This window comes from Chiloscyllium plagiosum, chromosome 51, assembly GCF_004010195.1.
Source record: "Chiloscyllium plagiosum isolate BGI_BamShark_2017 chromosome 51, ASM401019v2, whole genome shotgun sequence".
NCBI classification, from domain to species: Eukaryota; Metazoa; Chordata; class Chondrichthyes; order Orectolobiformes; family Hemiscylliidae; genus Chiloscyllium; species Chiloscyllium plagiosum.
This window is the reverse complement of record NC_057760.1, coordinates 3,548,572-3,573,074: the sequence shown is the minus strand read 5'-3', so window position 1 is coordinate 3,573,074 and position 24,503 is coordinate 3,548,572. Positions and strand designations below refer to the sequence as shown.

General features: G+C 42.6%; 2 protein-coding genes across 2 annotated transcripts in view; one reads left to right on the top strand and one right to left on the bottom strand.

Moving 5' to 3' along the window:
• The window catches only part of LOC122544734 (ankyrin repeat and death domain-containing protein 1A-like), a 124,216-nt gene that overhangs the window by 3,255 nt on the left and 96,458 nt on the right, over positions 1-24,503 (bottom strand). The window contains exon 14 of the mRNA XM_043684041.1: positions 21,675-21,778. Coding sequence (XP_043539976.1) covers positions 21,675-21,778 — 104 coding nt within the window. The remainder of the gene's footprint in view (positions 1-21,674; positions 21,779-24,503) is intronic.
• anp32e (acidic (leucine-rich) nuclear phosphoprotein 32 family, member E) lies at positions 460-18,386 on the top strand. The gene is made up of 7 exons (XM_043684042.1): positions 460-728; positions 6,306-6,455; positions 9,466-9,588; positions 11,594-11,747; positions 12,963-13,105; positions 14,358-14,418; positions 15,449-18,386. The coding sequence occupies exons 1-7, from the start codon at positions 675-677 to the stop codon at positions 15,514-15,516; spliced, it is 753 nt and encodes a 250-aa protein (XP_043539977.1). The 5' UTR covers positions 460-674; the 3' UTR covers positions 15,517-18,386.

Here is a 24,503-nt window from a genome sequence, read left to right as displayed (position 1 = left end):
AACCTCGAGCGTTGAGGGAGGGACGGAGAATTCAATTTTTATTGACACCCGCCTTTACCAATCAGACCTCGGAGCGTGACCAGTCCCTTCCTATTTGGACCAATCGCATTGGGAATCAACGGCCACGACGACCCGCCCGGCGACAGAGTGACAGCAGAGCTAGCCAATAGCGTGCCGCCAACCCCCCCCCTACGCGTCCCCAGCGCGCGGCCAACCCCTTCGTCCCCCTTGGATCTTGATCGACGGAGGGGGGGGGGCAGGTGCTGGGGAAACCCCGCCCACCGGATCCAATCACATCCCGCCATGAGGATGATCGACGCGGCGCCGCGACCAGTGAGCACCGGGGACGTGGAGGGGGACGCGCGGGGAGGGGGGGAGAGGAGGGCGGGATTTGAATCGCAACCAATGAGCGGACTGGAGTGAGCGGCGGGACCAATGGGAGAGGGGGCACGGGGGGCGGGAGCTGGAGCTGTGTGGGTTGTGTGTAATGGAGGCTGAGTAACCGTGGGGGAGATAAAGGCCGTTTGTCCTTGGCTTGAGCCCTGTCTCTTGACTGTCTGTGTGTATATGTGTGAGTGAGTGGGGAAAAAAAAGCTGCTTATTTATTTGTCTTTCTTTGGGAAGATTTTCGTCTTGTTCAAATTTTTTTTTTTAAAAAAAAAAGGCTGGGAAAAATGGAGATGAAGAAAAGGATCAAACTGGAGCTGAGGAACAGGAGCCCAGGCGAGGTAAAGGGTTTATTGCACATTAATGGAGTGAGGGAGTTTTAACAGCACATGTCACTTGTGTTTGTGATCTCTTCTTTTTTACCCTTGCAGAAGAAAAAGTCCAGGTTGCTCACTTGGGTTTCCTTCAGGGCTGCAGTCATTTCCCTTAAAACTCAACTGAATCTTTCCTCAAAATAGATTTATATTTGTCCAGTTCTTACTTTTTGCAGTGTCGTATTTTGATCTGAAATTCTATCTTTTTCCTGCACTTTTGGGGTTGGGGGAGGGTTTGCATTTTATTTTATTTTGTCGTGTGGTCATGCTTTAGACTTTTGTTTTAAAAAAACCCACAAAACTCTGTGTGTGTGTGTGTGTTGGGGTGGACTTCCAACCCCCCCCCCCCCCCCCCTCCCCATTTTATTCCTCCTACCACATCATTTTGCAGTAATTTCAGAAGTTCTGAAGCAGACTCACTGGACCTGTAACTTTGACTCTGCTTTCTCTCCACAGATGCTGCCAGAACTGCTGAGTTTATTTTCCAGCAATTTGTGTGTTTCTGATTTCCAGCATCCGCAGTATTTTTGGGAGTTTTGTTTGTTTAGTAAATGGTCAAAGTTCTTACTTTTGAACTCCTATCTGGTGTGTGTGTGTGTGTTTTTTTTGTTGTTGGGTGAAAAGGGGATTGATTTTGACTGTGACACCTTTCCTGGTAGAATGGCTTATTGACTCCGATGAGTAGGGACCTGGTGACTATTCCTGTGGAACTGGAGTTGAGCAATAGTCAGGTGGAGGGGCAGAGAAAGGAATCAGTTTGATGGTTGCAAAAAAAAAGGAAACTGCTGATGCAACTCAGCAGACCTGGTAGAAACCTGAGTTCAAGCCTAATGATGGTTGTATTTTCTTGCAACTGAGGATTAAAGTGGGGTCCCAAAGCAACTGGGTGATGAATCAGTAAGTGTTCACCTATTTGGTGAATGTAACTTTTGATTCCTGTATGTTACATATAAGAACATAACTGTAATTTGGCACTAGCTCCTTATCTATTCCATAATATCCCTGGTCACTCTGTGAATGATTCAAGTGACTTTTGGCAGTGTGTTGAGGCCTGTAAAGTATTATGCTCTACGTTGATCATGGCTTTCTGCAACACAAGGCACAGAATCAGAGGCATCTGATAGCAAGCAAACTTAGCTGTGCAACAAATGAGAGATCACAAACTTACTGAATTGCTTGTTGTCTGTTCTCTTATTTTTTCCTCACTCTGCTGCTCTTTGATCTTTTAATCTTGCTTTTGTCTTCCTTTTTATACAAGTAAAACCTATAATGGGTGATAAATCTTCTGGATTTTGGGGACTGTTACAACAGCACTTCATCTTATCCTTGTATTTGCATTAGTTTACAAGACATTAGTATTGAGCGAGAACCATTGCACCTTGTTCCCATCTGTCGTGGGCAGTTGTTTTAGATCCATGAGTTTCTAAACCCTGGAGTGAGTTTAAAAATTGCCTTGTCAGTCTTTCTGGTTTAATGGTGCACCACATAGTGTATAAATCCTTGGTGAGTTGTCACTGGGTAATTTCCATAATAGTGTGTAATCATGTTGCTATAACATTCTGCCTGTTTCTTGGATCTGAATTGCTCCATTAATCTGAAATAAAAGCTAGACTCAGTCATGGTGACCATGACCGCAACAGTATCATAGATTGTGATTCAAAAACCCATCTGGTTCACTAACGTCATAGAGACGTATAGCACGGAAACAGACCCTCATCCATGCCGATCAGATATCCCAACCCAATCTAATCCCACCTGCCAGCACCCAGTTCATATACCTCCCAACCTTTCCGATTCATATACCCATCCAGATGCCTTTTAAATGTTGCAATTGTACTACCCTCCACCACTTCCTCTGGCAGCTCATTCCAGACACACACCATTCTCTGCATGAAAAAAGTTGCCCCATAGGTCTCTTTTATATCTATCCCCTTTCACCCTAAACCTATGCCCTCTAGTAATGGACTCTTTGCCTCCCCTAATCCCAGGAAAAAACCTTGTCTATTTACCCTATCCACGCTCTTCATGATTTTATAAGCCTCTATAAGGTCACCCCTCAGCCTTTGACATTCCAGGGAAAACAGCCCTAGCCTATTCAGCCTCGCCCTACAGCTCAAATCCTCCAAACCTGGCCATATCCTAGTAAATCTTTTCAGAACCCTTTCAAGTTTCACAACATCCTTTCAATAAGAAGGAGACCAGAACTGCATGTCCCTTTTAGGAAAGGTAATCTGTCATTGTTACCTGGTCTGGTGTACATGTAACTCTAGATTCATAGTCTCTGGAGCAGGAGGTTTAGAGGGAATGTGAGTAACATTTTGCTATCAGGAGAAAGTGAGAACTGCAAATGCTGGAAAAGCACAGTAGGTCAGGTAGCATCCGAGGAGCAGGAGAATAGACGTTTCAGGCATAAGCCCTTCATCAGCAATTACATTTTGCGATCACCCAGTGAGTATTGAGAATTGGGAACTCACTACTTGTAAGGGTAATAGTCAGAAACAATAACAATTTTAAAAAACATTTGAACTGTATTTTGTTATGTACTTGCAATGCCAAGGCATATGAGGCTGTGAACTAAGTGCTGGAAAAGGGGATTAGAATAGTTAGGTGGTTATTTTTGATTGATTGGTACAGACATGATGGGCCAAAAGGTTTTTTTTTCTGTGCTGTAAATCTGATTCTGGTTGACTTTTAACTGCCCTCTGAAATTACCATTAAGTTAAAGGTAATAAGGGATTTGCACAAATGCTGACCTTTCCAGCAGTAACCCCATCCCACAAAATAATAGAGATAAAAACTTGTCAATCCCTTTTAACCGGAGAGGAAATGGGCTACTCGGGTACAAATGCAACATGCTGTGGTGTTGTCACTGGTTGACTGTGAGGCAAAGGCTTTTCTGGCCTGAGTTTCTCCTGCTCACTGGTGTGCAGTGTCACCTAGATTCTGTAGGTAGTCTGAGGATGCCACTGATGCTTCAACTGGTTTGGCAGTGAGCCAGATGGATTGGAAATGAGCTCAACCCTGGTCTGGTGATAGCTAATGCTGAAACTGTCCCAGCTGAGGTTGGCCCACGTATAAGGGAAACAGTTAATTAGGATACTGCTGCTGATTTTACTGAACTGAGTTTTGGGCTGTGAGCTATGATGACGTCTGTAATGGAACAGTTTAGTGACACTTGCTGCCCAGCCCTGCTGAGGAAGAATGGTCAGCAGTGCGCAGTACCAGGGACAGGCGCCATATGTAGCAATTGGACACAGCACTAAGCCTCCTTTTTAAGTGGGCAAATGCTCTTAAGTGGTTTGGTAGTGGCTTAATATTGGGCTGATGTATTGATATGTGGACTTAAAGCTTTCACATATGAAAAACATCCAGAATGTGATTTATGAATGCCTTTTGCCATCTCATAGAATCAGAGAATCCCTCCAGTGCAGAAAGTGGCTGTTAGCCCATCAAGTCTGCACTGACTCTCTGAACAGCGTCCCAACCAATCCCTTAACCCTGCTGTTACCATGGGTAGACTGCCTACCCTACATGCCCCTATACACTGGGGCAATTTAGCATGGTCAATCCACCCAACCTACACATAGTCATAGAGATGTACAGCATGAAAACACCCTTCGGTCCAACCTGTCCATGCCGACCAGATATCCCAACCCAATCTAGTCCTACCTGCCATACTTTGAGAGGAGGACACCCTGTTTAATTTCCTGGTGTTCTTCTGTTATCCTGACTGTGTCTCTTTTACTAAAATCATTGTAAAAAATGTTAAACATCAGTGTGTGAAAGGCCAGTGTACTGGGAGAGTTCATGCATCGCTGTTTTCTGGTTCCTGCTCATCAGTGGGAAATATTCAATTGTGAATGCATATGTTAACTAGTCCTTGGACCTGGTCTGTGGAGGTAAGTACCTGGGTACTGAGATTTGAGGTGATGTGGCTATATCAATGTCAAGTCACTTTTGTTCCACAATGCTTGGAAGCATTTCATAAGTTCAGCAAAGCACAGTAGTCTGGTTGTGGTTAGAACTTGCTTCATTCACTACTTCTAACATGTTGTGTCCTGAGGCCTGTTTTCTGCCCACTGTATTCATAAGACTTTAAGTTATAATCAATTTTCCTTTCACTGACAGATGGTAAACCTTTTTTCTTAAACTGGGTCACCAAAGTAATGGATTTATTGAATGATTTCAAAATAATTTTTTAGTATGGAATGGGGACTTCAGGGATGATAGAAGAACTTGAACTTGTGTTCTAATTGTAAGGACACCCACGAAATGACAAATGTTGAATATATGTTAGTATGTTTGTTTAGTTTAACTTCGAAGGAGCCAGTTTCTGATACTTTAAACATTCTAATCAGATAAAATCAAGCATTCAACAGTGTCAAAATAGTATTTTTCAGGGTATTTATGCACCCCTGTCCCAGTGGTGCCCATCAGTCCCTAAAGGCAGGAGTCTGTTTCTATCTCTGTTGTTAAGTTAAAAATCTCTCAACACCAAGTTATAGTTCAACAGGACTATAGCCTGGTGTTGTGATTTTTTTTTTAAACTTTGTACACCCCAGTCCAACACCGGCTCCTCCAAATCATTTGTTATTAAGGATATTGGGCCTTATCCAGTTGGTTTATTGGCGGATATTGATCCAAATCAATAGTTGTGCATAATAGCAAACCAAACCCCTCAATTTCACCCCTTTTTTCCCATTTGGACCTTTTTTCTACTTGTGGATTACTTTTCGTTGAAAAATCCAAAAGTGCGTTACTGCCATGGTTAGGAATTGTAGACATAGCTAAGATTAAAACCACACAATAATTGTATTATACAGTACCAAGTTGGGTTTTAAGACCCTCTGACTGGAAGAGGACAGTGAGGTTAGTCTAAAAGTTTCACCAGATGTGAAGTCTGGGGAAGGAAAGTTCTAAAATGTATTGGTGGCTGATTTTGATAATAGACAAGGCAACTGGAGAAATGAGAGAAGGATGAAACAAAGGTTGCAACACCGGGATTTGGAAGCTTCTCCTGTCCCTGACTGTGCTAATCTGTGGCTAGGTATTTAGTTAAAGCTCTCCACATGACTTGTGGTGGTCTCCAAAAATTCTCTGGCCTCAATGACTGATTCCCTAGGTTTGCAGGTCCTGAACATTTTGAACATCCTACTCTGGACATGTAGGAGGTCCCTTGCAGGTCTATGTGATTCACTTGCATTTACTGTGTCCAATTGATCCACCAGCCTAGATGATATAGGCAACATAGGAATGCAATCTTCCAGTTCAGGGAGATTGTATTTCCAATTTACTGTCATGCTCTGTGTTTGTAAAAGCTCAGGGTACCTGTTAGCACTAGATATACAAGTTATCCTGTGTATGTACCATCACATCCTCTGGCTAACAGCCATTACACTGCTATCCCTGCTATATAGTGGCTGCAATCAGGAGTGTTTGTGAACATCTTGGGGCTTTTGCTGAGTTAGTGGGACCAGGGAAGTGTTTCATTATGCAAATGACAATGAGTAGCTGAAACATGCTTTTTTTTCCCTCCCACTTCAGGTCGCAGAGCTAGTAATCGACAACTGTCGCAGCAACGAAGGGGAGATTGATGGCTTTGATGACGGATTTAAGGAGCTAGAGTATCTCAGTATGATCAATGTGGGACTCAAGTCTCTCGCCAAACTTCCAAACCTGCACAAACTCTTGAAGGTGAGCTTTTGTGGCAGCATGAGTTAGTTTGTTTGGACGGGGTGAAGGTAAAAATTGTATTAATGGATTTGTTTCTAAGGTCAGGGGAACAGGGCTTGCTGCAGAGCTTGTTAAATATTTTGACATCCCTGATTTTCCTTCGTCAGTTAGTGGGAGTGGAGAGTATTGCAGCTGAACCTCACCCTGTCCCTGAATGTGGAATTTCCAGCAGATTTCCAAACATTGGCAAGTTTAGGAAACTTGGTCAGCTTGGATGGGTTGGACTGAAGAGTCTATTTCCGCGCTACAATGATGCTGACACTATAGAACTCTGGCTGTACTCACGAAGAAGGGCATATGCCTGAAACGTCGACTCTCCTTCTCCTTGGATGCTGTCTGACCTGCTGTGCTTTTCCAGCAACACATTTTTAAGCTTTGTACTCACTAAGACACTTGGCTCCCAGACTGTGAGATCTGTTTAGGTCATAGGAACGTCCAGAGACCATTCAGGCCCTCCTTCACAATTTGATAAGATCTTAGTTGCCTAGTATGGTCTCAACTGCCCTTTCCTGTATGTATCTCACAATCCTCAACTTCCATGTCGATGAAAAGTCTAACTCTGCCTTTTGAATAAACTTGTAAACCCCATCTCTAGAACCCTTTTTTTTGTGGGGGGAAGCCTCTGGATTCTGAGGAAAAAGATCTCCTCCATCATAAAAGGGAGACCTCTTACTCTTTAAACAAGCTTAGTTTATTCTTAATGTATGTTCCTTAGTCTCCAGAATATCAAATCCCCTCAAGATCTTGTGTTGCTTTTGTAAGATCACCTCTCATTTTTTCTAACAGTGATTATCCCAAGAGCCACAATGGCCCCATTTGTGTACAGCAAGTGTCTGTATGCTGATATCCCTACACTCCTGTGTAGTGACAACATCATAAGTGTGGGGAAAGGCACTTCATGAGAGTGTGACTTAATTGCCCCAGATAAATGGGAGAAAGTGAGGACTGCAGATGCTGGAGATCAGAGCTGAAAATGTGTTGCTGGAAAAGCGCAGCAGGTCAGGCAGCATCCAAAGAGCAAGAGAATCGATGTTTCGGGCATGAGCCTAAAGAAGGGCTCATGCCCGAAATGTCGATTCTCCTGCTCCTTGGATGCTGCCTGACCTGCTGCGCTGTTCCAGCAACACATTTCCAGATAAATGGGATCAAATCACAGAAATGACTTACTCTTTTAAAACTACTGTTTACACTGCTAGCTAAGGATGAAGTCACTTTTTTATATTTCCTATAACATAAACCTGATTTTTTTCACTTTAAGAGCTGAAGGTATAAAGGATCTGTTGGTACAGATCCACATTATCGAAGAAGCTGATGTGCATGGCCTAGGTAGCTGCTGATAACATTTTGTTTTTTTTAAAAAAAAGCACTTGTGGCTATGACTGGGCCAGCATTTGTTACCTTTGCTTAGATGTCTTGGAGAAGATGGTAGTGAGGTGTCTTTTGTTGAGCCACTGCAGTTCTTTTGTTATAAGGTTCCAAGATTTTGAACCAGTAACACTGAAGGAAGAGTGATATATTTCCAAGTCAAGATGGTCAGTGTTTTAAATAGTAGCTTGCAGATGGTGGTGTTAGCATATGTCCGCTGCTTTCCTCTTCCTCCCCGATGGTAGTGTATGGAAGTTGGATGGGGTCTAAGGAGCCTTAGTGAATTTCTGCAGTGCACCTTACTGATGATGCATCCTGCAGCTGGCATGCCACAGGTGAATTTGTTTGTAAGTTACTGACTTTAGCTGCTACTCTAAGTCACACCACCTTGCAGTATTTGTATATTTGGTAGCAATGATATGGAGGTGCTGGTATTGGACTGGGATGGACAAAGTTTTTAAAAATCACACAACACCAGGTTCCAGCCTTACAGGTTTATTTGGAGCACTAGCTTTTGGAGTGCTGCTCCTAAATCAGGTAGCTGTGATATGTATTTGGTAGTACTCGTCTGTTGATTCACGAAGTTGTGGTTCAAGACCCTTGAGGATAAAAGCCCAAGCTGATGCTGCAGTGCTGTATTGAGGGAGCACTACTCTGCTGGAAGTGCCATTTTTGCAGGTAAGAAGATAAACTGACAGAGCATTCAGGGGCTCAGATGGCTGAAACGATCCCAGAAACCCATTGTGGAAAAAAAAGCAGGGGAATTCTCTCTGATACCTTGGCCAACAATTAACCCTCATTCAACACTGCTTTTACAAAAAAACATTGTTTATCTCGAGTATTGACTGCTGTTTCATGCATTATTTTGAATTGTAGTTACCTTTGCACTTTGGAACATTTGTATGAAATACATTATAGCCTGTTGTTTGAGAGCTACTGTATAAATAGTGGGCAGCACAGTAGCCTACTTAGCACTGCTGCCTCACAGCACCAGTTCGATTCCACCCTCTGGTCACTGTCTCCGTGAAGTTTGCACATTCTCTCCACGTCAGCACTGGTTTCCTCCAGGTACTCCGGTTTCTTCCCACAGTCCAAAGATGTGCAAGTTAGGTGGATTAGCCATGGAAATACAGGAGCTGAAAATGTGTTGCTGGAAAAGCGCAGCAGGTCAGGCAGCATCCAGGGAACAGGAGAATTGACGTTTCGGGCATAAGCCCTTCTTCAGGAATGAAGGGCTTCCCTCATTCCTGAAGAAGGGCTCATGCCCGAAACGTCGATTCTCCTGCTCCTTGGATGCTGCCTGACCTGCTGTGCTCTTCCAGCAACACATTTTCAGCTCTGATCTCCAGCATCTGCAGACCTTACTTTCTCCTCATGGAAATACAGGATTAAAGGGATAGGATGGGGGTAGGTCAGTGTGAGCTCAATGGGCCAAATGGCCTGCCTCCACACTGTAGGGATTCTATGACCCGGCAAACCTGTCTTCATTTTTTTTTAAATGAGGGACCATTCATGCTCTGATCTTTTGCTTAGTTTGTATTCTGATTCCTGAATATGTTGAGAATGGACTTTACAGACATCTGTCTGGCTCTATCTTATTCTGTAGCTGGAGCTCAGCGATAACTCCATCTCGGGAGGACTGGAATTACTAACAGAGAAATGTCCCAACCTTGTGTACCTCAACCTCAGCAGCAATAAAATCAAAGACTACAGCACAGTGGAGCCTCTGGTAAGTAACCATTGCTCAGATCTAGAAACATGTGCATGTTATCACAGCCAAAACTCCATACACATGGGTTTTGTTGAAAACTGGAGAGGAAGTAGTCTGATATGGGCATGAGTGGAAATACTGCTCTCGCTCACAACTACAGCTTGAGCTTTCCCAGGCATTTTTATAGGATTCACTGTAGATGAATCAGTCTGACCTCCCGAGTTCAGGATGTCTGAAAATATCAGGAATATTGTTTGTCTCTATCAGGAACTCTGATATTCTCAGGGATGGGAACTGTAGGTTAGGATCCACTTCCTTCTGGAGAGGGACTGGGCAGCTTATTCTGACTTTATCCCTTGCCATTGTTGGATCTGTTATTGCAGCATCTTTGAAATATACAATGTTTTCCCCTATATAGAGTCATAGAGATGGACAGCATGGAAATAGACCCTTTGGTCCAACCCGTCCATGCCGACCAGATATCCCAACCTAATCTAGTCCCGCCTGCCAGCACCCAACCCATATCCCTCCAAACCCTTCCTATTCATATACCCATCTAAGTGCCTCTTAAATATTGCAATTGTACCAGCCCCCATTTCCTCTGGCAGCTCATTCCATTCCCATACCACCCTCTGTGTGGAAAAAGTCTCTCCTATATCTTTCCCCTCTCACCCTAAACCAATGCCCTCTAGTTCTGGACTCCCCGACCCCAGGGAAAAGACTTTGCCTATTTACCCTATCCATGCCCCTCATAATTTTGTAAACCTCTATAAGGTCACCCCTCAGCCTCCAATCATCCAGGGAAAACAGCCCCAGCCTGTTCAGCCTCTCCCTATAGCTCAAATGTTCCAACCCAGGCAACATCCTTAAATCTTTTCTGAACCCTTTCAAGTTTCACAACATCTTTCCGATAGGAAGGAGACCAGAATTGCACGCAATATTCCAATAGTGGCCTAACCAATGTCCTGTACAGCTGCAACATGACCTCCCAACTCCTGTACTCAATACTCTGACCAATAACAGAAAGCATACCAAACACCACCTTCACTATCCTATCTTCCTGCGACTCCACATTCAAGGAGCTATGAACCTGCACTCCAAGGTCTCTTTGTTCAGCAACACTCCCTAGGACCTTACCATTAAGTGTATAAGTCCTGCTAAGATTTGCTTTCCCAAAATGTAGCACCTCTCATTTATCTGAATTAAACTCCATCTGCCACTTCTCAGCCCATTGGCCCATCCTATATGATTCAGTCGAAATAACAACTGACTCAGGTAACTTGCTGATCCATGAATAGACTTTCTGGAACCTCTCAGTGAAGGTCAATTATAGAGTGTCTGTTGCTTCTCTTTTTCTAGCAGGCTCTGTAGAAATTTTGTCCCTTTTTTATTGTATCCTTGAGGCTCTTCACGTTGCAGCCAGTGATTCTCGAACTGCTGTTAAACACCAAACCCTTTGAAGGCATTTGGGTTATTTTTCTGTTTGTGGCAGGGAGGCTTGGCTATGTAAAAGTGTACCCACTAAGGGTGGAGATGCACTGTAGCAACAGTGTTACTGTTAACCCATTATTACTTTTCCCAGTGTAGCTTAGTGTATCTCATTAATATGATCAGTGGACTTCTGAATGCCCCTTCCAAGCTGCACATTTGTGTCTCATTAGTCCCTCTTTCATGTAAACCATCCTACGTGTGTCTTGACCCCATGTGCACAGAGTTGAAATAATAGATCAGTTTTAACTCCTCTTCGCAAATGGAATTCTTTGTTTTCCCCTCACACTCTGTGATATCCTACATTTGACTAAATGACAAACCCCAACCTAATTTATTAATTATTTTAAAGCTTCCTGTGTTAGTTTCTAAACTACTCCAAATTGCCTGTTTTGACAGTTACTACTTTAAATGACATTTTAGGTGGGTTCAGTAACAGGGTGTTTTTGTGTGACACTGTTCAGTCATGTTCAATGTCAAACATTCATGGCCTTATCTTGTCCTGAAATTGACTTCAGTCTTTGTAAAATTTCAGAAAAACCTGACTCACTTAAAGAGCTTGGACCTGTATAACTGTGACATCTCTAATCCAAGTGACTACAGGGAGAGCATCTTCAAGCTTCTTCCTCACATTACTTACTTGGATGGCTTTGATCGAGATGACCAAGAGGCCCCAGAGTCTGATGAAGGTAAGAAATCTGTTTGAGTAGGGAAGAATCTCGAGGAGATGGACTAGCAGATTCCATAGAACATAACAGCACAGTACAGGCCCTTCGGACCTCTATGTTGCACCAATCTGAAGCCCATCTAACCTACACTATTCCATTATCGTCCTTCTATTTATCCAATGACCATTTAAATGCCCCTTAAAGTTGGCAAGTGTACTACTGTTGCAGTCAGGCCTTTCCAAGCCCTTACTACTCACTGAGTAAAGAACCTACCCCTAACATCTGTCCTATGTCACCCCTCAATTTAAAGCTATGTCCCCTGGTGCTCGCCATCACCATCCAAAGAAAAAGGCTCTCACTGTCCACCCGATCTAATCCTCTGATCATCTTGTATGTCTCTAACTCACCTCTGAACCTTCTTCTCTCTAATGAAAACACTCTCAAATCCCCTCAGTCTTTCCTTACAAGACCTTCCCTCCATACCAAATTACATCCTAGTAAGTCTCCTCTGCACCCTTTCCAAAGCTTCCACATCCTTCCTATAATGTGGTGACCAGAACTGTACACAATACTCCAATGCATCAGAGTTTTTGGTACAGCTGCAACATGACCGTATGGCTCTGAAACTCAATCCATCTAATAAAAGCAAACAAACCATATGCCGCCTTTACAACCCATCAACCTGGATAGTAACTTTCAGGGATCTGTGCACATGAACACCAAGATCTCTCTGCTCATCCACACAACCAACAATCGTACCATTGGCCCAGTCCTCTGCATTCCTGTTACTCCTTCCAAAGTGAATCGCCTCATTAAACTCCATTTGCCACCTTTCTGCCCAGCTCTGCAGTTGATCTATGTCCCTGTTAATCTGCAACATCCTTCGTCACTATCCCCAACTCCACTGACTTTAGTGTCATCCGCAAATTTACTAATCCATGTTCTATGCCCTCATCCAGGTCATTTATAAAAATGACAAACCGCAGTGGCCCCAAAACAGATCCTTGCGGTACACCACTAGTGACTGAACTCCATCATGAACATTTCCCATCGACCACCACCCTGTCTTCTTTCAGCTAGCCAATTTCTGATCCAAATCACTAAATCAGCTTCAATCCCATACCTCCAAATTTTCTGCAATTGCCTACTGTGGGGAACCTTATCAAGCACTTTTTAGTGCTTCAGTAACGCAGGATGGTATCTTTATATACAAACTTCTCAATGTTTCTTGTGTAGAGGGTGAGGATGATGATGACGAAGCTGGTGCTGCTGAAGAATATTATGATGAAGAGCTTGATGATGAGGAAGAAGAGGAGGAAGAGGATGGTGAACCACCAGGGGAGGTTGGACTGTCCTATCTTCTGAAAGAAGAAATTCAGGTTTGTTTATTTTTGAGAAGAGGAATATTCTGGAAATCGAGCCCACAACTCCATAAATCGTGCCAATAGTATAACTTGATTCAATCATCAAAATGGCCAAAAAACACTCATCAGGCTTCTTCAATCTGTTTGTTATAACACAAACCTTTTTCTTAAGACAACTTAAATGTTAGCTAATATCTAAACTGTAATTGAAATTAGAAATGTTCCCTGTAATCTCTAACACCAATACACTTGCACAACCTGGAAGACCACAGTCTCAGCAAAGATCAGGCCAAAATAAAACAAAAACACAGGGAAAAGCAGCTCTTTTAGTCAGAGGATAGAATTTGATTAATCCTCACATCCGTCGGGTTACTTGTCAATAAAGAAAATCACCAAGATAGGAAGATCTTCAGATTGGATTGAAGTCAAGCTGGATCTGAATTCGGAAAAGCTGTCGCAATTCAACTTTTCATAGAATCCCTATAGTGTGGAAACGGACCAATTGGCGCAACAAGTCCACACTGGCCCTCAGAGTATCCCACCCAGACCCATTCCCCTACCCTATTACTTTACATTTTTCCTAACTAATGAACCTAACCTATAAATCCCTGAACACTATGGGCAATTTAGCTTTGGCCAATTTACCTAACCTGTACATCTTTGGCCTGTGGGAGGAAACCCACGCAGACACTGGGAGAATGTGCAAACTCCAGAGAGAATTTATCCTGGAATGTGCATGTTGCTTTGTGAGGCCAGCATTTATTGCTCATGGCTAATTGCCCAGATGCTAGTTAGGAGTCTACTGCATTGCTGTAAATCTGGACTCACATGTAGGGCAGATAGTCTAATGGCAATACACAACTGTCAATTGTTGCAAACAAAAAATGAAACTATCTTTTCAATTCCAAAGTTTTGTGAATTCAAATGACCATCTTCTGTGGTGGGATTTGAACCTAATACTACTCAGAATATTAACCTGGGGATATGGATTATAGGTCAATAACACCTACCAGTACACCACTGCCTCCCATTGATGGTGTCTTCCTTTTTATGCAGTCAATGGGGATGGCCTTTGGATTTTTACCTATTCCTAACTAGCTTTGAGTGGATGACAGTGATTTGCCACTCAAGGAAGAACACCATTACTATCAGATCTACATTATTGAAACAACTGATTAGGTCATGTACCACATTTTGGTTTGTGGAATTTCCCATACTTCCTACACTTTACAGCCAAATACCTCAAAGGTGAATTGTTTCTTTTCAGGATGATGACGATGATGATGATTATGTTCATGAAGGAGAAGAAGAAGAGGCAGATGAGCAAGGTATTATTTTAAAGCTATATGGATATGAATAAAATCTGTGTAGACAGCATATAGAAGTGTATAATAGAGTTTGGGTGAGTCTATTTAGACCATCATATCTTTGCTAAGGCTTGCGAATTAATCGCAGTCCTCTGGTCCTCTTTCAAACTTTGTACTTCCCACCCGTCTCCCAAAACAGCATGCCACTAGTATTCTTTCAAATTGTTGCTATTGAATCTGCTTCCACCAGATCACAGTTCCAGGGAGATTAGGAAATGTTTCTTTGTGTTCTCTCTGGTTCTTTCACCTATCATCATTAAATCTGTCCTCTGATTGTTGACATCTAACTTGGTTACACTACTCTGTACAAAGCTCAAATCCCACATGACAGTTTGAGTATTTGAATTCTAGGTTTTAATAAAAAGCAGACGCAATGCCAATCACTTGCATTTTTGCAAATGATGCACAGCCATATTTCAAGGCCAATTTCCAAATACTACTTGCCATCACCACAGACATCAGTTTAGAAGGAAATTGCTTACAGTATCAGCAAACCAGCTAAATTGCGCAATTGGTGAATCATTTGAAACAGTGTCATATAATGTGCTTACTTGTCAGTGTTCAACACTTATTGCATGCTCTTTTAAGCACTTGGATTCAGGATTTTGCCTTTTTCATGAACTTACCATCCGCTGAATCACGTTAACACAAACCTGCCCAGTACAGGTGGTCTGTGTAAAGTGGCCACGAAGCTGTATGATCATTGTATAAATTGAACTGGCTCACTAGTGTTCTATTCAGGAGTGGAAACCTGAGTCAGTAGATTTGGGAGTGTAAAGTTTGCAGTGTTGGACAGGGTTGGGGGTGGGTTTGGCAGGGACTGGTGCGCAGTGTGCCGCTGCCTAGTCTCCTGAATGGGGAGCGGACTTAACAGAACTCCGAACCCCAGAGGAAAAGCATTGATTCAATTATCAGAATGAAAGTGCCTGCCCATCTCGTTCAGATAAGAGGTTCCTCTGTACTGAAAGCTGTTGGTTTTTATTTTGTGCAGAGGATGCTGCCACTCAAGGACAGAAGCGAAAACGAGAGGCAGAAGATGAAGGCGAGGATGATGAGTAATTCCCTCCAACTGTGACCAAACTCCTGTTTGTTTCATCACAATACAACTTTGTTGCATTCTTGCTATTCTTTAGATGTAACTGTCACAATGGGAGTTGAAGGGGGAGGGAGATGGTTGGGGACAGGAGGAGGAAAGGACAGGAGAGAAGGGAGTGTCCTGGGGAAGGGAAATATTTTATTTTGTACTTTTTGAAACCATTCCAGTTTTACTGGGAATGTTTTAGGTGCATTTATGTCGCCTTTTTTTTCCACAATTCCTTTCCATGGGAATCTCTTGATTTGTACTTTTAATGAAGTGCATGCAGGGATCCTTTCGAAAAATGTGAACTAGTTTATTTCCTGTGATATTGCACATGGGATTTGAAGCTGGTTAAAAAAGGGGGACAAGAATAGACCAGAAAGTTCTGTATTGACTAATTTCCATTTCTCAAATTTGCATCCAAGCTTGTATAAACTTGTCATACTGTAATTACTTTCCATATCAGTGGAGGAACTGCAGTCCATTGTTGACATTATTTATAGCATGAGTCTGCATGGGAAATTTTCAGTAATCTTTGGACGTATACATTTCCCATCAATTCCTAATGAAAGTGCACTCAGTTTTTTAACCCTCTTATACATCACGAGAATCAAGATTTCAAAGTATTCTGCTGCCAGGTTTTTTTTTCTTGCGGAGATGCCCTCTCTTGGGACAACTACCAGTTTTCTAAATTTGGTTGAAATTATGTCAAGGGATGAAAAGAGGACGTTGACAGGAATTAATTCCTCTTATTTCAGAACCTCCATTCTGAAGAAGCTTTAAGTGGAATGTGTTGAATACTCTCCATTTGCCCTGGGACTAAGGTCAGCTCAACAGACTGACATTAGACCAAACCATTCTGTTGGTGCCTGTATAAGATCCCTCCATTAACATTTTCCTGCTGGCTAATGTTTAAAATGTTTTGTTATTCCTTAAGGCCCCTGATTTAGAGTCTGAACTGCTGGAAATGAACATGGAGTTTTTGTTAGGTGGTAAGGGCACTAGTTTGGGGACAACTGACTGCATAGGTTGCAGTTTATGTGAGAATCATCACAATAACTTCAGTGGCTGAAAAACTTTAATCCGGTGACTCAATTTAATTTGTTTCTGAAGGTATTTTTATGATCATGCCATGTTAACAGTTGGGTAGACAGGCAGGAAGCTGAAAGAACACAGCAAGCCAGGTGGCATCATGAGTTAGTGAAGTAGACATGAAGGGTTTACACCCAAGATGTCAACTTCTCCACCTTCTGAAGCTACCTGGCCTGCTGTGTTCTCCAGCCTCCAGCCTGTCTACTTTGGATTCCAGCATCTGCAACTTTTTGTCTCTAACTATGTTAAGAGCTGGGAGCATCTCAACCTGTCTTGAGGATAAGGGAAGGACCTCAGAACATATCTTTATACTGTCTCAACATTCAACTAAATTATTTTAATGGAACTGGATTTTACAAATGGGTTAAGATGTTATGTACAGCTGGGTGTAATTTGGGTGTTTTTTTTTAATGTAGATACTGGCACGAATGCGGTCATCTCCCTTCAACTCCCATCAGCAAAATGCATTTTAACTATAAAACCATTGCTCAGAATTCTTTTTGTAGATGCAGACAGTTATTCACTTGTAGGGGTGGGTTTTGTATTTGTAGATCTTGTGGTTTTTAGCCATACCTATGAATAAGCACTTTCAGAATTTATTTTCCAAGATTGACAAATTTGGGGGTTAAATCTGATTAAGAAAAGGTGTTAGTGACTTGGGGCAAAAGCAAAATACTGTGGATGCTGGAAATCTGAAATAAAAACAGAACCTGCTGAAAATATTCAGCACATCTGACAGTGTTTGTGGAAAGAGGAATCCGAATAAGTTTCAGATTGGAGGCTTTTAACCCACAAAGGGAATTGTGTGGTCTTGATGTGTTGTGTGCCCAAGATTTGGTACTTGAATTTTGTTCTCTCCTGAAGGAGAGCTCAGTGGGGGAAGCGCTGAGGTGGGTAGTCTGGACACCCTCTACCTTTTGTGCATTAGCTTAATTAGCAAATGAAGGATGTGACCTCTGTCTTGTGCTTTCTTTTTATTTTCATCTCTGGAATGGTTGTTTCGTGGTCCCTTTTTTGGTGGTGAGTGCAGTTTTTATTCTGTACCTCCTCTCATGTCAATCCAGTTAATAGTTCTGCCTGTGTAACCATTTCCTTTTCCCACCTATATAAGTAAATTCTGATAGTGCTTCAACTGTAACACTCCCGTTTTTTAAAAAAAAAGACAATTTGTAAATAGTCTGTTTGGTCTGCTTTTTAAAAAAAGTCCCCTTTTGTGTTTAAGTTGTATTTGGAATAGTAGTTTTTTATTTTTGGGTTTAGAATATACTGTATTTGGATGAAGCCATGGTAGAATTTTTAAATTTGGAACAATTAATTGGAGCATCATTTTGCTTCAGCATATATCTGAACCAGAGCAGTTACACTGCGGTGGTCTGTGAATGTTTCCCAAGTTGCTTTTTCTAGGGATATTCCCAGGACATGCACCCTGCTATGTTCCCACTTAAACTGTTCCCCTTTCATGCTGATAATTTTTTTTCCTTTTTCTCAATTATAACTAATGAACAACATTTTGTGAAACTTTTTAGAAATGCATACAGACGTGTTCTGTATTTATAACTCTTTCCTTCTATGTTTTGCTCTTCCACACCCTCCAAACATAGCTTTTCTTTTTACCCTGTATTCTAATTATGGGGGGGGGGGGTATTTTAGCCATTGATAAAGCCTCCTGGGAACAGCTCTGGGTTTGTTTTGTGCTGTAAACTTAATGCCGGTTTTTATAAATTTAAAGTTGCACACAATAAAGTTCCAAAAGTTTAAACTAAAGCCTCACCTTGTCTCCTTGTGGCACCTCGCGCCTGTACAACAGCAGAATGTTACCGAGGTTAAGCAGCCTATGGACAGGGAGGGAACTCCTGATCAATGAGCTTTCAACGCCGCTGAGCTACAAGGTGCGACCCCGCGGTGCCGTCTGGGATTTGTAGTCCAGCGTCGCACTCGGGGCCACGTGTCCGGGTGCAACTGAACTCCAAGTCCCGCGTCGCATTGCGCACGAGTATCATTCAAACTCCTCTCCAGGGCAACCGACTGGCCATCAGCTGTGAGCCTGGGAGCAGGATACAGCTCAACAGCAAGCATGGACCACGAATGAAACCCCCTCACCAAACCTAAAACACACAAAGGCAAAACCTCTCCGGAATACTGTAGTCTGGAGGAAGATGAGAAAACCCCAAAATGATGTTAACTCTGTCCTTACCTTCACTTGTTTGGTTTTCTGTCTCTCAGGTAAGTCCTGGCATTTTAGAAGAACCCCCCATATAATATCAGTACTTGAACTCTGCCTTCAAACATTTGGGGGTGGGTGTTGCGAGGAAACCTATGAGCAAACTAAAACAGTGGTCGCTATCTAAATATAGACTTGATGGGGGAACTTAATGTAAAAAGACACAACTTGCAGTTCTTGAAATCTGTACACCATTTCCAAGCTCTCAGAGCGGGAGGGAGTGCTGGATCTAGTTTTGAGGAATGGTTTGCTTTCTGTGGGTTACTTATTTGAGAATATGTTTAGGTTTACAATATAGATTTACAAAGTAGGGGCAATGAAAGGTAAGATACTGGACTGTAAGATTGATAATTCAAGCAATTAAAAAGGGGTGGTATCCAAAAGGTTCAGGTAAAACAATAAATCCAGTGCTGGGAGATCTTAAGATCATAGAATCCTTAGTGTTGAAGCAGGCCATTCGGCCCTCCAAATCCACACTGCCCCTCTGAAGAGGATCCCACCCCGATCTACTTTGTAACCCTGCATTTCCCATGGCTAATCCTGTACATCCCTAGACACTGGGCAATTTAGCACAGTGAATTCACCCTAACCTGCACATCTTTGGACTGGAAGGAAACCAGAGCACTGGGAGGGAACTCCTACAGAAACAGGGAAAGGCAAACTACACATTTGCCCAAGGCTGGAATCGAACCTGGGTTTGCTTGAAGCAGCAATGCTAGCCACTGTGCTGCCCAAGGTGATAAGACTACAAGCATGATATTCCTATGAGTGAGAAAAGGTAGTGTATCAAAAGTTAACAGAGATACCGAGTTTAAAATAGAAAGAAAATAAATAATAAATGTCAGGATCAAAATACAGTACAAAATCCAGCTGAATACAGGTGCAGAGAAGAACTGAAAAGGGAAAAAAAAAGGGAAAAAGTGAATGAGATAGAAAAAGAATCGGAAAACTATAAGTCAGCATTGAAGTTTTTATTTCCTTAAAAAGGAGAGCCATAAGGAGGATAGGTAAATTAGGGGCAGAGATTGAGATCTCTTTTTAGCAGAAAACTGAAGTATTAGATGAGTTATGTGATACAAGTCTTCACAAGAAAGAGGATGCTGTTAATGTTGATATTGAAGGTAAGGGCAATATCGGATAGGGTAACAAAGAAATATCTAAAGTTTGTTTAGATGCTTCTATTTTAGAAAAACAAACATGAAAATCGCAAAGGCCAAAATCTTCAAATTCTCTTTGGATGTGTGACTTAGGCTGAGCAGTTGCAGGATTACCAACTGGGAGAAAACAGTAGTGATAAAGCAGGCAGCTACAGACCAGTCACCATCTGTTGAGACCATAATATGGGAAAATATTGATTATCAAGGGACAGCAAACACAGATGCCTTAAATGCATATTATGTTTGATTAATTTGGTTTAGTTAGACCATTTGGTTCAATAGGTTGGTTCAGCCATTTAATGAGCATAGCTGATCTGATGATCCTCAAGTCCACTTTACTGCTTTACTCTATTACCTTTGATTCTTTAATAAAAACTGAAAGAACTGTGGATGTTATAAATCTGAAACAAAAACAGAAATTGCTGGAAAAGTTAAGGTCTGGCAGTATCTGTGGAGAGAAATCTGTTAACATTTCAGGTTGAGTGACCCTTTTATTCCTTTCCTGACATTTAAAAAAAAAAAATAACCTATCTGTTTCAGCCTTGAGTATGCTTAACAACCCAGCACGGACAGCCTTCTGTGGTAAAGACATGTATAGATGCACTACCTGCTGAAAGAAGAAATTCCTCCAATATCTCTCTGGTGGCTCAGTGGTTAGCACTGCTGCCTCACAGTGCAACGGACCTGGATTCCATTCCAGCCTTGGGCAACTGTCCATGTGGAGTTCGCACATTCTCCCCATGTCTGCACGGTTTCCTCCCACAGTCCAAAGATGTGCAGGTTAAGTGAATTGGTCTTCTAAATTGCCCGTAGTGTCCAGGGATGTGTAGGGTAGGTGCATTAGTCGGGATAAATCTAGAGTAATAGGGTAGCGGAATGGGTCGAGGTGGCTTACTCTAAGCGTTGGTTTGGACCCTGTTGGGCTAAATGGTCTGTTTCCACACTGTTGGGTTTCTATGATTGAGATTATGCCCTCAGGTCCTAGATTCTTCCCACAAAGGGAAAACAACCTAATGGCATCTATCCTGTGGATATTTGAAATAAACAAAAATGCATTAGAATTGATAGGATGTGGTCATTACTGAAAATTCAAGACACTACTGTTAGGGATTTTGTTCCCTCCCTCAATCTCTGCTGGAGTGGAGACCTGTGTGAAAGCATGCAGGTCTGTACCTTCATCTTATCACAGTGAGCGACTACAATGCGGTCTGGAGGTGGGGAGGGGGGACATGCCAGCACAACCTAAAGAATTACAGTTCTATCTCTCTCCATAGTTCGTACTAAGTTAAAATATTTTACTTATAGGGTCCCCTACGTTGCGAGGTGCTGTAAATAGACTGGCAATCTAATGGCTAATAGATGGCTTCACATCAGCCAGGACTTATACCCCTGGTCACAATCCACCTACATTTGCAGATAAATAAGTAGAAATTGGTTTGACTGCAGTTCTCCCTCCCTTCCCACCCCCAAGTCAATTAGTCTGCCAACTCCCAGTGTCAGAGCTCACATCTGCAGTGTGCCCTCTTAGGTTACTCCAGTGGGTTGTGAATGACCAAGATCAGGCATGTAAGAATTGGGGGATACAAATGAAAACTTTGTAAGGGATTTTAGGTTTGAAGCTATGCTTTATGTTCTGATGTGACACTGTATAAATGCAAATCTCTCTTACTTTGATGCCAGTGTTTTCCTGCAACTGTCCAGCTGTTTCCTCCATTGTGTTCGCTCCTCATCAGCACAGCAAAGGTCCAAGTCAAGAGTTCATGTCGTCCCATCCTAAGAAACATGCAGAGACTACTATGAAACACAGAGCACAAACACCAATGGTAAGTAGTTTTAAACCACCCACCTATCACTGTCCCCACCCATCTGTGCATCTAAGACAGGCTTCACTAAAAGTTACTGATGAGAGAAAATCCCAAGTTCAAATTTCAATAATTCTAACTTTAGGTACAGTAAATATTTTGTATTGTAAATTTCAGTTACCATCTAGGTAAGTGTTTTGGTATCCACAATCCACTAAGTATTATAACATCGAGAATCTCATTATACTACAGCTTTTGGTACTCGGCAATTTATCCCTGTCAGATACAGTGTTGTGTGGACTCTAGTCTCCCCCTCTACCTCACCCAAATGGAGAATACAGAGAGAGTGTTGTCAGGCTACTCAACTGCTTTCCCTCCAAAACTAACCTTCTCCCCTCTCAAATCTAACTTAATGAATCACTCCTTTAAAATCACAAACTTTTCCTGTTCTGCCGCATCCCAGTCTATCTCTGTGCTCCTTCGTTTGTCTCTTCTTTACATCATTTCCATCTCCACTCTTCTTCTGTCCCTTCCTGTAATCATCCACCTCCACCTCTATTCTTAACTCATTCATCATCCCATCTTTACTGTCTGGCCTCTGTCCCCCTCCTGCTATCGCACCATCCCCTCCTCCTGTTCTCTCCCTCTGTTGCCATGCTTCCATCTTAATCCCAAAAAACAAATTGTTGGAGAAACTCCAACAGGTCTGGCAGCAACTGCAGAGATAAAGCAAAGTCACCGTTTCAGGTCTAGTGTCCTTTCTTCAGAACTGGAATTCCCTCCATAAGGGCATTGTGGATCTACTTGCAGCACGTGGACTGCAGGTTCAGCACCATCTTCTCAAGAACAATTAGAGATGGGCAATAAATGTTGGCCAGTCATTCTGACTTGGAAATATATTGCCATTCCTTCGCTGTCGCTTGGTTAAATTTCGTGCAATTCTCTCCCTAAGGGCATGGCAGCAACCTATAGCACGTGGACAATAGCAGTTCAGGAAGATAGCTCACCTGCTCAAGGGCAACTGGGCATGGGCAATAAATGATGGGCAGCCAGTGATGCCCATGTCCCACAAATGAATAAGTAAAATTCAGCATGGTGAGTGGCTTGGAGGGGAGCGTGCAGGTGGTGGTGGTGTTCCCATGTATCTTCTGTCCTGGTCTTTTTTTGATGGAAGTGGTCATGGGTTTGGAAAATGCTGTCAAAGGATTTTTGGTGAATTTCTGCAGTGCGCACTGCTATTACTGAATGTCAGTGATGGAGGAAGGAACGGAGGTGAGATTGAGATGCCTAACAAGTGGGCTGCTTTGTTTTGGATGGTGTGAAACTTCCTAAATGTTTTGGAGCTGCATTCATCCAGGTGGAGTATTTCATCACAGTCCTGATTGGTGCCCTATAGATGGTGGACAGGTTTTGTGGAGTCAGAAGCTGAGTTACTCACTGCAGGATTTTTTTCAAGTTTAAAAAAAATCATACTATTTGTTAGCTATCCATAATTGCTGCAAGGGGACATTAGCATATTGATCTGGATCTGGAGTTACCTTACCAGGTCTGACTTACATGTATCTTTCCTTCCTAAAGGACATTGGTGAATCCTTTCGTGACAATTAACGATAGTTACATGGTCACCATTATGCGAGCTTTTTAATCCTGATTCTTATTGGATTCAAATTTTACTATACGGATAGACGGCACGGTGGCACAGTGGTTAGCACTGCTGCCTCACAGCGCCGAAGACCCGGGTTCAGTTCCAGTCTCAGGCGACTGACTGTGTGGAGTTTGCACGTTCTCCCCGTGTCTGCGTGGGTTTCCTCCGGGAGCTCCGGTTTCCTCCCACAGTCCAAAGATGTGCAGGTCAGGTGAATTGGCCATGCTAAATTGCCCGTAGTGTTAGGTAAGGGGTAAATGTAGGGGTATGGGTGGGTTGCGCTTCAGCGGGTCGGTGTGGACTTGTTGGGCCGAAGGGCCTGTTTCCACACTGTAATGTAATGTAATGAAAGATAAAAGGCTATGGGCTGAATACAGGCAATAGGACTAGTTCGGTTTAGAAAACGGAGTCAGCATGGATGAGTTGGGCCAAAGGATCTATTTCTGTGCTGTACAACTCCTCCAGCAACTGCATACGCAAACCCATATCTTCAGAACATTAACTTGGAGTTCAGGAAGCTAGTCCAATGACATTACCACTACACCACCCCTCTGTCCTGCTCTTGTAATCACTATTTTTATTTGGCTAATCTAATTCAGCTTTTGGTCAATGGGATGTTTATAGCTAGTGATTGTTTGATGGTAACATCATTGAATATGTCAAAGGGTGATGGTCAGATTCTGTCTTGTTAGAGATGGTCATTGCCTGGCACAAATGTGTGGTACAAATGTTACTTGCCACTTGGCAGCCCTAAATTGGATATTATCCAGATCTTGCTGCATGGTCTGGTTCAGTAACTGAGGAATCACAATGGTGCTGAGTATTGTGCAATCATCAATTAACATGCCCACTCTTTAACTTGAAATGGAGAGAAGGCCATCTGATGAAGCAGCTGATTGTTGGGCATAGGACACTACCCTGAAGAACTCCTGCAGAGATGTCCTGGAGCTGAGATGGTTGACCTCACCAACCACAACCATCTTCCTTTGACTCTAACCAGTGGGGATTCTGCCTGACTCCTATTCATTCCAGTTTCCAAAGACTACACTTA

Excerpts from the sequence above, each read along its gene's own strand:
- anp32e (XM_043684042.1), top strand. The coding sequence starts at position 675 with ATGGAGATGAAGAAAAGGATCAAACTGGAGCTGAGGAACAGGAGCCCA. Across the intron at positions 11,748-12,962 it reads GGCCCCAGAGTCTGATGAAG|AGGGTGAGGATGATGATGAC; the intron begins GTAAGAAATCTG and ends TTTCTTGTGTAG. Across the intron at positions 14,419-15,448 it reads AGAAGAGGCAGATGAGCAAG|AGGATGCTGCCACTCAAGGA; the intron begins GTATTATTTTAA and ends TATTTTGTGCAG.